We start from the raw sequence: 15,979 nt of genomic DNA, 5'->3' as shown, positions 1-15,979 counted from the left end.
ATACAGCTGTCATGTGACCTGCTGTGATTGGTCACAGCAGGTCACATGGTACCAGCAACGGGAGCCGGTACTCTGATCTGTCATCGGCCGTGTCCGAGGTGCACGGCTGGTGACAGATCGCACTGCTGCGCTGCTCTGCACTAGCGCAAACGGCGCATGTGCGGGAGCACGCCAAATGGCGTGTACCCGGAACGGAGGGACACTTCTGAAGCCGCCAAACGGCCATTGGCCGGGCGGCTAATGGTTAATGATGAAGGCCGTCATGCAGCCATATCTGTAAATGACGTGGCCACATGACTGCTCCATACAGCAAGTCACAGCTCGGAGGCTCAGGTTGCACCTATTAAGAAACAAAAAATATTCGCTGATACAGGGGACTGTGTGTACTGCAGATGGGGGGGGGGGGCAGCGGAGGAAGGCAGGAGAGGAGCAGTGTATACAGTGACTAATTGTCACTATGTCAGTTCCCGTTTTTAAATGCTTTTTTTTTTTTCTTCACTACCAAAAAGTCGAGTATCTAGCTGCTCGTCCCCAATACGAATACACATGAAGGGCCCCCCCTATATGGGACTTTAATGCAGCGACCATAATAAGTATACTCATAAAAACTTCTTTAAAAAAGATACATGCTTTATTCCATATTTATTTCAGGTACTTATATAGAGCCGTCAATGTACACCGTGCTTTACATATATATTGTACATTCACATCAGTCCCCGCCCCCGAGGAGCGTACAATCTAAGGTCCCTAACCCTCAAGGGGCGTACAATCTAAGGTCCCTAACCCTCAAGGGGCGTACAATCTAAGGTCCCTAACCCTCAAGGGGCGTACAATCTAAGGTCCCTAACCCTCAAGGGGCGTACAATCTAAGGTCCCTAACCCTCAGGGCGTGTACAATCTAAGGTCCCTAACCCTCAGGGCGTGTACAATCTAAGGTCCCTAACCCTCAAGGGGGGTACAATCTAAGGTCCCTAACCCTCAAGGCGCGTACAATCTAAGGTCTCTAACCCTCAAGGCGCGTACAATCTAAGGTCCCTAACCCTCAAGGGGCGTACAATCTAAGGTCCCTAACCCTCAAGGGGCGTACAATCTAAGGTCTCTAACCCTCAAGGGACGTACAATCTAAGGTCCCTAACTCACATTCATTCATACACATACTAGGGACAATATAGACAGGAGCCAATTAACCTACCAGCATGTCTTTGGAGTGTGGGAGGAAACCGGAGTACCCGGAGGAAACCCACACAGGCACAGAGAACATGCAAACTCCAGGCAGGTGGTGCTGTGGTTGGAATTCGAACCGATGACACTAGTACTGCCAGGCGGAAGTGCTAACCACTTGGCCACTGTGCTGCTCGTCCATAAACATACGTGTAAAAGATACATAATTGTAGACGCCCAGCCCACCTGTACTACACACCCCCCAGACGCCCAGCCCACCTGTACTACACACCCCCCAGACGCCCAGCCCACCTGTACTACACCCCCCCCAGACGCCCAGCCCACCTGTACTACACCCCCCCCAGACGCCCAGCCCACCTGTACTACACCCCCCCCAGACGCCCAGCCCACCTGTACTACACCCCCCCCAGACGCCCAGCCCACCTGTACTACACCCCCCCCAGACGCCCAGCCCACCTGTACTACACCCCCCCCAGACGCCCAGCCCACCTGTACTACACCCCCCCCAGACGCCCAGCCCACCTGTACTACACCCCCCCCAGACGCCCAGCCCACCTGTACTACACCCCCCCAGACGCCCAGCCCACCTGGCTGACAGCAACTGGGGAACACCAAATCACCCTCAATATTCCTCTATACACATCATAGAAGATATAATGTAAATTTGATAGAAGGCTAATTAGAGGAATATTGAGGGTGATTTGGTGTTCCCCAGTTGCTGTCAGCCATTCACTGGAATTGCTGTAATGAGACCATTAATCATTCGCACAGTTGTAAAGGATTTGGATATCTTTATCCTTTTAGGTCATTGCAGTTGAAAGTATTTCTGAGCAAAACTATAATGCGTACATCTCTGTAATACATGCCCAGAAGTGCTGCAAGTACAGAAAAATACCCGCTGACCTGCCAGAAATCCAGTGAGTTCATAATTTCCTGTTGGAACTGACAACACTCCCTCTGCTGCCCTGAAATACCAAGCAGTGTAGTCTGTCCTGCCCTGGTATCCCCTGCTAGACTGCAGAATACTTGCCCTTTGTTACTGAGATGAGAACTCCCCAGCAGGTAGAAATTTAGCTGGAATTGTGGTAGGAAAATTTATAACTGAATTCCCTTAGGGCTTTGTGCTCGTTTTGGCCTCTGAAGAACAATCCACTTTTTGGATTGCTCTTCAGAGAACATTTGACAGGAGGTGTGCCTGCTTTGAGGGCCGGTTCACACCAGATGCAGTCCAATGCATTTTTATTGTGGATCAAAAGCTCATGGACAGTGTTTAACATGGATTCCAATTGCCCTAGTTTGTCAGTGCGGGCAACAAAGGTAGAACATGTTGCTTTTTTTTTAACGTACGGAACGCAGCAAAATGCATCAGAATGCACCAGAATGCCCATGTCCTCAATTGAGATGAAGAAAAAAAAAGGGGGAGGATGCACTGGAACCCATCAAAAACGCATGTGCAGTATTGCATCTGGGATGCAGAAACTGTGTTGTGAACCGGCCTTGACCCTTTGAAACCTGCACTAGTGCGTAGTGACCACATGCGTTGCACCCAGGTGTGGGGTGCTTACAGGACAGCCTAATTCACTGCATGTAATTCTTGCTGCGGCATGTGTACACCCCCTTCACTTCCTCTGCAGCTAAACCGGAAGCATTTGGAGGGGGGGGGGGGGGGGTGGTAAAAATATGGCTCAACCGCAGGCTTTTACTGCCCCTCTACCCCTAGAGTGAATGAGCGTTAAGGGATGCCTGTGGCTGATTAAGTCCCCCCACCTTACCTAAAGTCCGTGTCCTCACCCCTACAACACCGTATGCATATTGCCTGGCTGTGTTGTGATCTGATCCTTGTGATGTCGTCTTATGGTGAAATTTGTATCTCTTTCAGTATGTCTGGGATCGGATGCTGGGAGGATTCAAGCACAAGAATTTCCGCACCCGGGAAGGGGTCTGTCTCTGCCTTATAGCAACTCTTAACATGTGAGTTTCCTTCCCGTCTCTGCAGCCCCGCCTCTGCGCCCCCGCCTCTGCGCCCCCGCCTCTGCGCCCCCGTCTCTGCGCCCCCGTCTCTGCGCCCCCGCCTCTGCAGCCCCGCCTCTGCGCCCCCGTCTCTGCAGCCCCGGTCTCTGCAGCCCCGGTCTCTGCAGCCCCGGTCTCTGCAGCCCCGGTCTCTGCAGCCCCGGTCTCTGCAGCCCCGGTCTCTGCAGCCCCGGTCTCTGCAGCCCCGGTCTCTGCAGCCCCGGTCTCTGAAGCCCCGGTCTCTGCAGCCCCGGTCTCTGCACTCCCCGTGTCTGCAGCCCCGGTCTCTGCACTCCCCGTGTCTGCAGCCCCGTGTCTGCACTCCCGTGTCTGCACCCCCGTCTCTGCACCCCCCGTCTCTGCACCCCCCCGTCTCTGCACCCCCCGTCTCTGCACCCTCCCGTCTCTGCCCTCCCGTCTCTGCACCCCCCGTCTCTGCCCTCCCGTCTCTGCACCCCCCGTCTCTGCCCTCCCGTCTCTGCACCCCCCGTCTCTGCCCTCCCGTCTCTGCACCCCCCGTCTCTGCCCTCCCGTCTCTGCCCTCCCGTCTCTGCCCTCCCGTCTCCGCACTATCATCCTCTACACCCTATAACTAGAAATGATCTTTTTTTGTTCTGTCCACAGACACGGCGCCAACAGCCTGACTCTGAGTAAGATTGTACCTCATATATGTAACCTGCTTGGGGACCCCAATAGTCAGGTAAGGCTGTGAAATGTTTTTATCATTTTATAAACGTATGCAACTCATACGACTTTTTTTTTTTTTCCTTCAACACGAATCTCAATGTTTAGCTAGGTAAGCAATCAAATGCTCAAAGAATGTTTTAATAGTTGCTCTAATTGTATGTCTGGGCAAAAAAAACCAAAAAACATTCAGTACAACTCTGCAATACATACAAACTTTCCCATGTTTTTTGTTCCTTTTTAAAATGCTGAAAAAAAAAAGCCATGTATGTTGGTGACATGATTTTGACACATAATCGTTGTCTCCCCCTTCTGGTAAAAAAATGGTATAGCTAGTTATGCTTCCTGAAGCCCCCCTGACATTGTACTCCTGAAGTGTTCTGCTGGAGATACCCAGAGACTATCAAGAACAAGTCTTCTGCCCCAGATTCTGTTACCCCTACTAACGAGGCATTCCTGTTTAACTCTGCAAGTACAGTCAGGTCCATAAATATTGGGACATCGACACAATTCTAACATTTTTGGCTCTATACACCACCACAATGGATTTGAAATTAATGTGCTTTAACTGCAGACTGACAGCTTTAATTTGAGGGTATTTACATCCAAATGAGGTGAACGGTGTAGGAATGACAACAGTTTGCATATGGGGGATGTAGTTGAGCCATAGGAGTATCTGTGAGATGTAATACAGGCATGGGGTGGCTGGGAGATGTAGTACAGGTGTGTGAGGGTGGCTGGGGGATGTAGTACAGGTGTGTGGGGGTGGCTGGGGGATGTAGTACAGGTGTGTGGGGGTGGCTGGGGGATGTAGTACAGGTGTGTGGGGGTGGCTGGGGGATGTAGTACAGGTGTGTGGGGGTGGCTGGGGGATGTAGTACAGGTGTGTGAGAGTGGCTGGGGGATGTAGTACAGGTATTTGGGGATGGCTGGGGGATGTAGTACAGGTATTTGGGGATGGCTGGGGGATGTAGTACAGGTGTGTGGGGGTGGCTGGGGGATGTAGTACAGGTGTGTGGGGGTGGCTGGGGGATGTAGTACAGGTGTGTGGGGGTGGCTGGGGGATGTAGTACAGGTATTTGGGGATGGCTGGGGGATGTAGTACAGGTGTGTGGGGGTGGCTGGGGGATGTAGTACAGGTGTGTGGGGGTGGCTGGGGGATGTAGTACAGGTGTGTGGGGGTGGCTGGGGGATGTAGTACAGGTGTGTGGGGGTGGCTGGGGGATGTAGTACAGGTGTATGAGAGTGGCTGGGGGATGTAGTACAGGTACTTGGGGATGGCTGGGGGATGTAGTACAGGTGTGTGGGGGTGGCTGGGGGATGTAGTACAGGTGTGTGGGGGTGGCTGGGGGATGTAGTACAGGTTTGTGGGGGTGGCCGGGGCATTTAGTACAGGTTTGTGGGGGTGGCCGGGGGATGTAGTACAGGTTTGTGGGGGTGGCCGGGGCATTTAGTACAGGTTTGTGGGGGTGGCCGGGGGATGTAGTACAGGTTTGTGGGGGTGGCTGGGGGATGTAGTACAGGTTTGTGGGGTGCCTGGGGGATGGAGTACAGGTTTGTCGGGTGCCTGGGGGATGAAGTACAGGTTTGTGGGGTGCCTGGGGGATGGAGTACAGGTTTGTGGTGTGGGCGGGGGTTGTAGTACAGGTTTGTGGGGTGCCTGGGGGGATGGAGTACAGGTTTGTGGGGTGGGCGGGGGATGTAGTACAGGTTTGTGGGGTGCCTGGGGGATGAAGTACAGGTTTGTGGGGTGCCTGGGGGATGAAGTACAGGTTTGTGAGATGTCTGGGGGATGCAGTACAAAGGTGGGGGTGGATGAAAGATGGTAGTACAGGTGTGTGGGGGTGTCTGGGGGATTTAGTACAGGGGTGAAGGGTGGACAGGAGATGTAGTAAAAGCGTGAAAGTGCCTGCAGAATGTAGTACAGGTGTGTGGGGGTGGCTGGGAGATGTAGTACAGGGGTGTGAGGGTGCCTAGGGGACGTAGTACAGGTGAATGGGGGTGCCTGGGGGAAGTAGTACAGGTTTGTGCAGTGTCTTGGGGATGTAGTACCGGTGTATGGGGTTGGCTGGGGGATGTAGTACAGGTTTGCACGGTTGTCTGGGAGATGTAGTACAGGTATGGGCTTGGCTGGGAGATGTAGTAAAGGTGTATGGGGGATATAGTACAGGTTTGTGCAGTGTCTGAGGGATGTAGTACAGGGGTGGGGTTAACTGGGGGATGTAGTACAGGTTTGTGGGTTGTCTGGGAGATGTATTACAGGTGTGTGGGGGTGTATTGTTGATGTAATAATGGCGTGGGGGTACCTGGGAGATGTAGTTCAGGTGTGCTGGGTGTCTGCGGTGTGTATTACAGGTGTGCGGGGTGTCTGGGGGGTGTTGTACAGGTGTGCGGGGTGTCTTGGGAGGGGTGTAGTACAGGTGTGCGGGGTGTCTTGGGGGGGGGGGTGTAGTACAGGTGTGCGGGGTGTCTTGGGGGGTGTAGTACAGGTGTGCGCGGTGTCTGGGGGTGTGTGTAGTACAGGTGTGTGGGGTGCCTGGGGGGGTGAAGTACAGGTGTGGAGGAGTGGCTGGGAGATGTAGTACAGGTGTGGAGGAGTGGCTGGGAGATGTAGTACAGGTGTGCGCGCGGTGGCTGGGGGGTGTAGTACAGGTGTGCTGAGTGTCTGGGGGTGTAGTACAGGTGTGTGGGGTGTCTGGGGGTGTAGTACAGGTGTGCGGGGTGTCTGGGGGTATAGTACAGGTGTGCGGGGTGTCTGGGGGTATAGTACAGGTGTGTGGGGTGTCTGAGGGTGTGTGTGTGTGTAGTTCAGGGTGTCTGGGGGTGTAGTACAGGTGTGCTGGGTGTCTGGGGGGGTGTAGTACAGGTGTGCTGGGTGTCTGGGGGTGTAGTACAGGTGTGCTGGGTGTCTGGGGGTGTAGTACAGGTGTGCGGGGTGTCTGGGGGGGTGTAGTACAGGTGTGGGTGGTGATTGGAAGATGTCCCCTTCCTGTACACAGACAGCAGCTAAAACATGGCAGAGCTTCTAACCCAGACCACAGACAATCAAGTGCTCTATAGGGCTGGAGGGAAGAAATGTCCAATCATTTCCCCTAAAAGCCAGTCACCAGTATATTTTCGTACTACAGGATGGAATTTTGGAGATACTCTCTGGCTGCTTCGCTTAGGAATTTCTTTTCTGTCTTTCCTTCACACATAAGCCGTTTCTTTTATTTTTATGTCTATTCTTATCATGAGGCTGCATTTATGTGTTTCAGTTTTAGCATTTTATATTGCGTTTATCGCATTTTCTGATCTAGTACAGGAACATGTGTATACTTTAAATGCAGCATTTTCTGTACAGCCAATAGGTGGCGCAATTGTACATTTTGTGTTTTCATCTCACACTTTACTGCAATTGCTGTAAACACTTGTTTTCTTATGTTTACTGCAGTGCCTCTCAACCATTCCACAGCTGAGGGACCCTTCAGACATGTACACAATCTCGAGGCTCCCCATTCTAAAATGTTAACAAAAAAAATACTAAATCATTTTACAGAGGGTTTTTTTTTTTTTGTTTGTTTGTTCTTTTAATACCGACTAATATTACAGCATTTCTCTTATCTGAGTTTCTGTCCCTCAAACAGCTTACATGACCCTAATGTTGATGGAAAAGGGCAGAGTAGGGGCAAACAAGGATGCTGAGCATGCGCCCGGCGCGCTCCTTTGACCGATGATGTCATCAGTTGTGAGGGCACCAGCAGCTAGCCTGCACGGGGCCCAAGGTGGTAATACTGCACAATGGCAGGCTTGATCCACTCGGTGACAACATTTGGGCAATTTGTAGGCATTTTGCCATGACACCCCTGAAAAATCCAGACCGCACCCCTGGGTGTCATGGCGCCGTGGTTGGAAAAAATCTGGTTTAATGTCGCAGCACTGAATGTGATCATTATGACCTGAAATCCTTTATTGGGCCTCGTGCATACTGGACGCTGTTTTTAATGTCGCTGCTGCGGTTTTTTTCTGCCTCTATAAACGCACCTACATGTCGGCCTGTTTGTCCATGCAACATAGGTGTTTAGAGGCAGAATATAGACCTCAGTGCATCCAGGAGCAGCAGTGTGACATGCGTTTACAAGCAGGGGAGAATGTCACCAGCACACCGAGGATCACCAATGTGGGTCCAAAAGTTTTAACCACCTCCCGTCTGGCTGTGGTATATAAACGGCCGGACAGTGGCAGTGCAGGGCCGGGTGGCCATTTATAAACGGCCTCCCCGCCCCCTGCTTGTGCGCGCTCCATGATAGCACGCAGCACCGCAATCTAGTGCCCGCTGTGTCCTCCGGACACAGTGGAACACCGATCGTCGTACGGGACCTCTGTGCGAGATCCCGATCATGTGATCACTGATTGGCCAATCCGTGATCACATGCAGAGTAGTAAGCAAGATGTCACTTCTGACATCATTGCTTACTATGTGTGAAATTTGTGAATGATCGCAGAGGTCACATGGTACAGGGCTATTCACACAGTAGTTCTCAATGGCTGCAAGAATGCAGCCAGAGAGAAGGAGAAATTATTGCTTTTACAGCCTTTATGGGTGTAAAAGCAGTTAGTGTAAAAAAAAAAAAAAAATCATCACCCCCCACAAGTAGTACAGTGTCACCATGGTGACACTGTACTGCTAGGGTGACCGTATGTAAAAAAAAAAAATAAATAAAACTGGAAAAAAAAGTTTAAAAATGATAATTTTTGGTTATAAACAAATTTGGGTTATTTATTTTTTTTTTTACTAAAAATATAACAGAATAAATTTTGGGCGAGATTTATGATGAAATATTATTTATTTGCAAAATTTTATAAGAAAAACTTTTTTTTTCAAAATTTTTGGACTTTTTCATTTACATAGCAAAAAAAATAAAAATCCCCGTGGTGAATAAATACCACCAAAATAAAGTGTTATCTGTCTAAAAAAAAATGCTAAAAAATTCCTATGGGCACAGTGTTGCATGACCGCGCAATTGTCATTCAAAGTGAGATAGCACTGGAAGCTGAAAATTGGCCTGGACAGGAAGGGGGTGAAAGTGTCCGGACAGGAAGAGGGGGGGGGGGGAAGTGTCCGGACTGGAAGGGGGTGAAAGTGTCCGAACTGGAAGGGGGTGAAAGTGTCCGGACTGGAAGGGGGTGAAAGTGTCCGGACTGGAAGGGGGGGAAAGTGTCTGGACTGGAAGGGGGTGAAAGTGTCCGGACAGGAAGGGGGGGAAAGTGTCCGGACTGGAAGGGGGGGAAAGTGTCCGGACTGGAAGGGGGGGAAAGTGTCCGGACTGGAAGGGGGGGAAAGTGTCCGGACTGGAAGGGGGGGAAAGTGTCCGGACTGGAAGGGGGGGAAAGTGTCCGGACTGGAAGGGGGGGAAAGTGTCCGGACTGGAAGGGGGGGAAAGTGTCCGGACTGGAAGGGGGGGAAAGTGTCCGGACTGGAAGGGGGGGAAAGTGTCCGGACTGGAAGGGGGGGAAAGTGTCCGGACTGGAAGGGGGTGAAAGTGTCCGGACAGGAAGGGGGGGAAAGTGTCCGGACTGGAAGGGGGTGAAAGTGTCCGGACTGGAAGGGGGTGAAAGTGTCCGGACTGGAAGGGGGTGAAAGTGTCCGGACTGGAAGGGGGTGAAAGTGTCCGGACTGGAAGGGGGGTGAAAGTGTCCGGACTGGAAGGGGGGGAAAGTGTCCGGACTGGAAGGGGGGGAAAGTGTCCGGACTGGAAGGGGGGGAAAGTGTCCGGACTGGAAGGGGGGGAAAGTGTCCCGACTGGAATTGGTTAATAAACAATCACATAGTTACAGCAAGGCAACGTTTCGGAGTCTCGCAGGACACCTTCTTCGTCACATGCCTGATGAAGGGGTCCTGCGAGACCCCGAAACGTTGCCTTGCTGTAACTATGTGACCGTTCATTAAAACGTTTGGACCCATATTGGTGATCCTCGGTGTGCTGGTGACATTCTCCCTCACTGATTCTGTTCGCTTCCAGCCGACGGTCGCTGCAGCACCCACTTATACACACAGCCATTTGTAAACGCAGGAACGTGTGCGTTTGGATTGTACACACGTGTTTACAAGCGTCAGTTGTTTTTTGTCCCGTAACGCTGCTGCCAGGAGGAAAGGTGTCAAGGAGAGATGGTCAGATCTCCGGTGTGCGCGAGGCCTGATACTGAGTTTACCCGCAGACTGCTGAAACCTAAAATCAGGATGGAGGCGAGAGTGACTGATGACCTCCCAGGATGAGAGAGCGCTCTGGATGGGCAAGCAACCGATGTGGTGATGTAATCTGCAGTATTGCAGCCTCTGAAGAGCGGTGTTATCCTCCTTAAAAGAGAAGTAGGGTATTTCAAAATGACAAACCTACCTACTCACCTAGGTGGTATCTGCTGCCTCTAAGACTGAGAACTGAAAAATCAAAGACTGCTGATCGCTCAGTTCTCAGTCTCCACTGAACTGCCAGTCACCGGCTCTCTACTCTGCCCCTCCAGCGCTCACTGGAGTGGCAGGCTGTGGAGGGGGTGGGAGCAGCTGGATCAGGCTCTCAGCGGTGTTCTGAGAGGCTGAGCCAGCTGCCTGTTAGTAGTCTCGGCAGATCCCGACAGCTGGGATCTCTCCAGAGTTTGGAGTGACTTCGGCCCACTGTCAGCTGAAAATGGATCACAGGAGGGCAGAACTAAGAGCACTCCTGTGACCTACAGGAGAAGTAGGCCCAGAAGAGGAGGGGGGGGCAAATGAAAAGCCAGCAAGGCCTTGTTACATTGTACACTGCTGTTTAACCCCTTGACGTCGACATAGCACAAATATTCGGCCTCACAGAACTGGGCATTTTCCGTAGGGCCGCATATTTGCGTACCTGTCTTTCTGCTGGGAGCGCACCGCACAGCGGACTCCCAGCACAAAGACCGTGGTGTGACTGAGAACCCCGGGTCCCGCTCTAACGACCGTGACCCAGGACACCCAATTCCAGGTCACATGATCACTGTGATAGCCTCTGATTGGCTATCACAGTGATCAGTCACTCTACAGCCCTGCCCCCTTGGGGTTTTTTTTTTTCTCTCTCTATGAATGGAGGAGAGCGATACGTTGTATCTCTCTAACACCTGGCATAGAGGGGAAAAAAAAATTTGTAAAAAATAAAAGATAATTATTAAAAATATCAAATGAAAAAATACCTAGATCAAGGTTTGATCTAGTTCAGTGCCAGGGTAAGTGTTTGGGTCAGGGTCAAAGGTCAGGATTTAAAAAAAAAAAAAAAAAAAAAAAATTTGGTATCCTTGTCAGTGTGTTTTAGGTAAAAAAACAGAACAAAATTGTTTTTATTATTGTTATTATACAGTGTTTATATAGCGCCAAAAGTTTGCTCAGCGCTGTACATTATAATGGGGGACAGAACATGAGACAAGACAGTAACAATACAATACACGAGGGGTACGAGGGCCCTGTTCCTTGGAGCTTACAATCTAGGAGGGATGCGCACTATTGTTTCTGGGCTGTACTCCGGGTACAAACAACAAATAACATACACATATATAATATCACTGCGATCGTCAAGAGCTGGAAAATGTATTTTGGGTTGTTCTTTGGTGGTAGGTTATGGTAGTAACAAGAAACACACAGCTACATTTTAAAAAAATTACTATTTTTTTTTTTTTTTTTACTATTTTGGGCCAGTTTTTCTTTGATAATAAAAAAAATCTCCTAGATTGTAAGCTCCAAGGAGCAGGGCCCTCAAACCCCTCGTGTATTGTATTGTTACTGTCTTGTCTCATGTTCTGTCCCCCACTATAATGTACAGCGCTGAGCAAACCTTTTGGCGCTATATAAATACTGTATAATAATAATAACGTATAATAAATCAGGAGATATCATTACCATTTACCACCAAATGAAAGCCCGATTTGTCCTGAAAATAAAACGCGGTATAATCCACCTGGATGTACGAAGTAGTTGTGATGATATGTACGGTTTTACTAACACAGGTCAACATTGCAAAATTGTGCTTAGGCATTTAGATTTGTTTTACCCTTAGGCGTGAACGGGTTAAAGCGTAACTCTGGACAAAATCAGAAAAAGGACATAAAATACTGTACTCTCTCACTAGTATTAACACTGCGGCTCTTGCTTGAGTCCCCCCATAACATACTTTTAATACTCGTTGATGCTGCCAGTAGATCCATAGCCTTCCATTTCCTTTTACCAGGGGACACAGCGCTGTTTGCAAAGAAATTACGCATCAGCGTGGTCACCCCTCGTGATGGCAGTAAAGGTAACGCAATTTAAACCCCAAAACAAATGTATTATATTGCAGCTTGCAAATCCTTCCATGTTTTGACTGCATTAGAATTTTTTTATTTTTTACCTGGTGATCCTGCCAATAACACACTTCCTGTCTTGAGTCTCTAAACTCTGGATGGAGGAGCAATGGAGACACCTTTGGACAGCAGCTTTGTCAGTCTTGGGGAGGGGGGAGTGTTAGATGGACTAACAGATTTAGATACACCAACAAATTGAAGCTAAACTCCACGAAAACTTTAGAACTATTTACAGCAATCAGTTGTTGTTTTTTTTCCATAAATAAATGCTGATCAAGGTGGGGCCCCCCTGTGAGTGGGAAGGCTCTGGCAGAGAAAGGGGTAATGCACAGTTCAATATAGTTGTTGCTTGGAATGAATTCGGAGGATGTAAAGACGATTCATGTTAATTTTAGATTTCGCTTTTCTCCTTTTTTGTAACTTTTCTGTTCATTTCTTGTATCTTTGCTGGAGGTCTGGAGAGGAGTCCCTGAGTCCAGGGTCAGCGATTCTGCATTGTGTGTTCCTCCATGCTGGAACACGTGGTAATGTTTGTTCGCTCTGTGCGTCTCCCCTGCAGGTGCGGGATGCAGCAATAAATTGCCTGGTGGAAATCTACAGACACGTGGGGGAGCGGGTTCGTGCCGACCTCAGCAAGAAAGGGCTTCCTCAGTCTCGGTGAGTTCTCATCTTTCTCACTTCTCTCCTCTGCTTAGTGTTTGCTGATTGTTGTCTCTTCAGTCAGCAGCATTTTCAGGTCTGTCTTACATCAGATATTTCTCAGCATTGTTTGTAGTTCTGATATTTTGTCATGAGAAGATGGTCTCCATTCCTCGACAGCTGATCCTGGATGATTCCCCCATTCAGTCTGTTTATATAGCTGCATGGATGTCTGCCAGTGAAGGGACAGGACTGATCTGTAATACTGTACAGGATTCGCTCTGCAGTCGGGTCTGTTACTGAATGATTCCAGCAGCTCTGACATTTGTAAAACTTAAAGCGATTCTATAGGCAACAATTTTATTTTTAAAAAATAATAAATGTGTCATAATTACCTGCTCTGTGTAATGGCTTTGCACAGAGCAGCCCTGATCCTCCTCTTTTTGGGTACCCTGCCAGTGCTCCTGGCCCCTCCCCCTGCTGAGTGTCCTCATAGCAAGCTTCTTGCTATAGGGGCACTCTTGCGTGCTCACCCCTGAGCCGGCTCTGTGTGTCTTAAAGTTACTAAACCCAGGACCCTGCATTCACTATATCCGCTCTCCCCGGTCCCTACATTCACTATATCCGCTCTCCCCGGTCCCTACATTCACTATATCTGCTCTCCCCGGTCCCTACATTCACTATATCCGCTCTCCCCGGTCCCTTCATTCACTATATCCGCTCTCCCCGGTCCCTACATTCACTATATCCGCTCTCCCCGGTCCCTACATTCACTATATCCGCTCTCCCCGGTCCCTACATTCACTATATCCGCTCTCCCCGGTCCCTACATTCCCTATATCCGCTCTCCCTGGTCCCTACATTCACTATATCCGCTCTCCCCGGTCCCTGCATTCACTATATCTGGTCTCCCCAGACCCTGCATTCACTATATCTGGTCTCCCCTGACCCCGCATTCACTATATCCGCTCTCCCTGCACCCCGCATTCACTATATCCGCTCTCCCCGCATTCACTATATCCGCTCTCCCCGCATTCACTATATCCGCTCTCCTCACATTCACTATATCCGCTCTCCCCGGACCCTGCATTCACTATATCCGCTCTCCCCAGACCCTGCATTCACTATATCTGGTCTCCCCTGACCCTGCATTCACTATATCCGCTCTCCCTGGACCCCGCATTCACTATATCCGCTCTCCCCGCATTCACTATATCCGCTCTCCCCGCATTCACTAAATCCGCTCTCCTCGCATTCACTATATCCGCTCTCCCCGCATTCACTATATCCGCTCTCCCCGCATTCACTATATCCGCTCTCCCCGCATTCACTATATCCGCTCTCTCCGCATTCACTATATCCGCTCTCTCCGCATTCACTATATCCGCTCTCTCCGCATTCACTATATCCGCTCTCTCCGCATTCACTATATCCGCTCTCTCCGCATTCACTATATCCGCTCTCTCCGCATTCACTATATCCGCTCTCTCCGCATTCACTATATCCGCTCTCTCCGCATTCACTATCTCCGCTCTCCCGGACCCCGCATTCACTATATCCGCTCTCCCCAGGCCCCGCATTCACTATATCCGCTCTCCCCGGACCCCGCATTCACTATATCCGCTCTCCCCGGACCCCGCATTCACTATATCCGCTCTCCCCGGACCCCGCATTCACTATATCCGCTCTCCCCGGACCCCGCATTCACTATATCCGCTCTCCCCGGACCCCGCATTCACTATATCCGCTCTCCCCGGACCCCGCATTCACTATATCCGCTCTCCCCGGTCCCTACATTCACTATATCCGCTCTCCCCGGTCCCTACATTCACTATATCCGCTCTCCCCGGTCCCTACATTCCCTATATCCGCTCTCCCTGGTCCCTACATTCACTATATCCGCTCTCCCCGGTCCCTGCATTCACTATATCTGGTCTCCCCAGACCCTGCATTCACTATATCTGGTCTCCCCTGACCCCGCATTCACTATATCCGCTCTCCCTGCACCCCGCATTCACTATATCCGCTCTCCCCGCATTCACTATATCCGCTCTCCCCGCATTCACTATATCCGCTCTCCTCACATTCACTATATCCCCTCTCCCCGGACCCTGCATTCACTATATCCGCTCTCCCCAGACCCTGCATTCACTATATCTGGTCTCCCCTGACCCTGCATTCACTATATCCGCTCTCCCTGGACCCCGCATTCACTATATCCGCTCTCCCCGCATTCACTATATCCGCTCTCCCCGCATTCACTAAATCCGCTCTCCTCGTATTCACTAAATCCGCTCTCCTCGCATTCACTATATCCGCTCTCCCCGCATTCACTATATCCGCTCTCCCCGCATTCACTATATCCGCTCTCCCCGCATTCACTATATCCGCTCTCTCCGCATTCACTATATCCGCTCTCTCCGCATTCACTATATCCGCTCTCTCCGCATTCACTATATCCGCTCTCTCCGCATTCACTATATCCGCTCTCTCCGCATTCACTATATCCGCTCTCTCCGCATTCACTATATCCGCTCTCTCCGCATTCACTATATCCGCTCTCTCCGCATTCACTATATCCGCTCTCTCCGCATTCACTATCTCCGCTCTCTCCGCATTCACTATATCCGCTCTCTCCGCATTCACTATATCCGCTCTCTCCGCATTCACTATATCCGCTCTCTCCGCATTCACTATATCCGCTCTCTCCGCATTCACTATATCCGCTCTCTCCGCATTCACTATATCCGCTCTCTCCGCATTCACTATCTCCGCTCTCTCCGCATTCACTATCTCCGCTCTCCCCGGACCCCGCATTCACTATATCCGCTCTCCCCAGGCCCCGCATTCACTATATCCGCTCTCCCCGGACCCCGCATTCACTATATCCGCTCTCCCCGGACCCCGCATTCACTATATCCGCTCTCCCCGGACCCCGCATTCACTATATCCGCTCTCCCCGGACCCCGCATTCACTATATCCGCTCTCCCCGGACCCCGCATTCACTATATCCGCTCTCCCCGGACCCCGCATTCACTATATCCGCTGTCCCCGGACCCCGCATTCACTATATCCGCTCTCCCCGAACCCCGCCTTCACTATATCTGGTCTCCGCAGTACACAGAACATGGAAATGCA

General features: G+C 50.6%; 1 protein-coding gene across 1 annotated transcript in view; it reads left to right on the top strand.

Annotated features, from left to right (window-relative positions):
- Nucleotides 1-12,858, top strand: part of LOC149427098 (CLIP-associating protein 1-like) — a gene marked incomplete at its 3' end in the record, with an annotated part of 22,586 nt that extends 9,728 nt beyond the window's left edge. The window contains exons 3-5 of the mRNA XM_089668259.1: nucleotides 3,062-3,153; nucleotides 3,817-3,892; nucleotides 12,761-12,858. Coding sequence (XP_089524385.1) covers nucleotides 3,062-3,153; nucleotides 3,817-3,892; nucleotides 12,761-12,858 — 266 coding nt within the window. The remainder of the gene's footprint in view (nucleotides 1-3,061; nucleotides 3,154-3,816; nucleotides 3,893-12,760) is intronic.
- Between the last annotated feature and the right edge of the window lie 3,121 nt (nucleotides 12,859-15,979).

Source organism: Staurois parvus, unplaced genomic scaffold, assembly GCF_062004578.1.
Source record: "Staurois parvus isolate SC_StPar_1 unplaced genomic scaffold, SC_StPar_1.0 ptg004032l, whole genome shotgun sequence".
NCBI classification, from domain to species: Eukaryota; Metazoa; Chordata; class Amphibia; order Anura; family Ranidae; genus Staurois; species Staurois parvus.
Note: the sequence above shows the minus strand (reverse complement) of the source record. Positions and strands in the feature narration are given on the sequence as shown.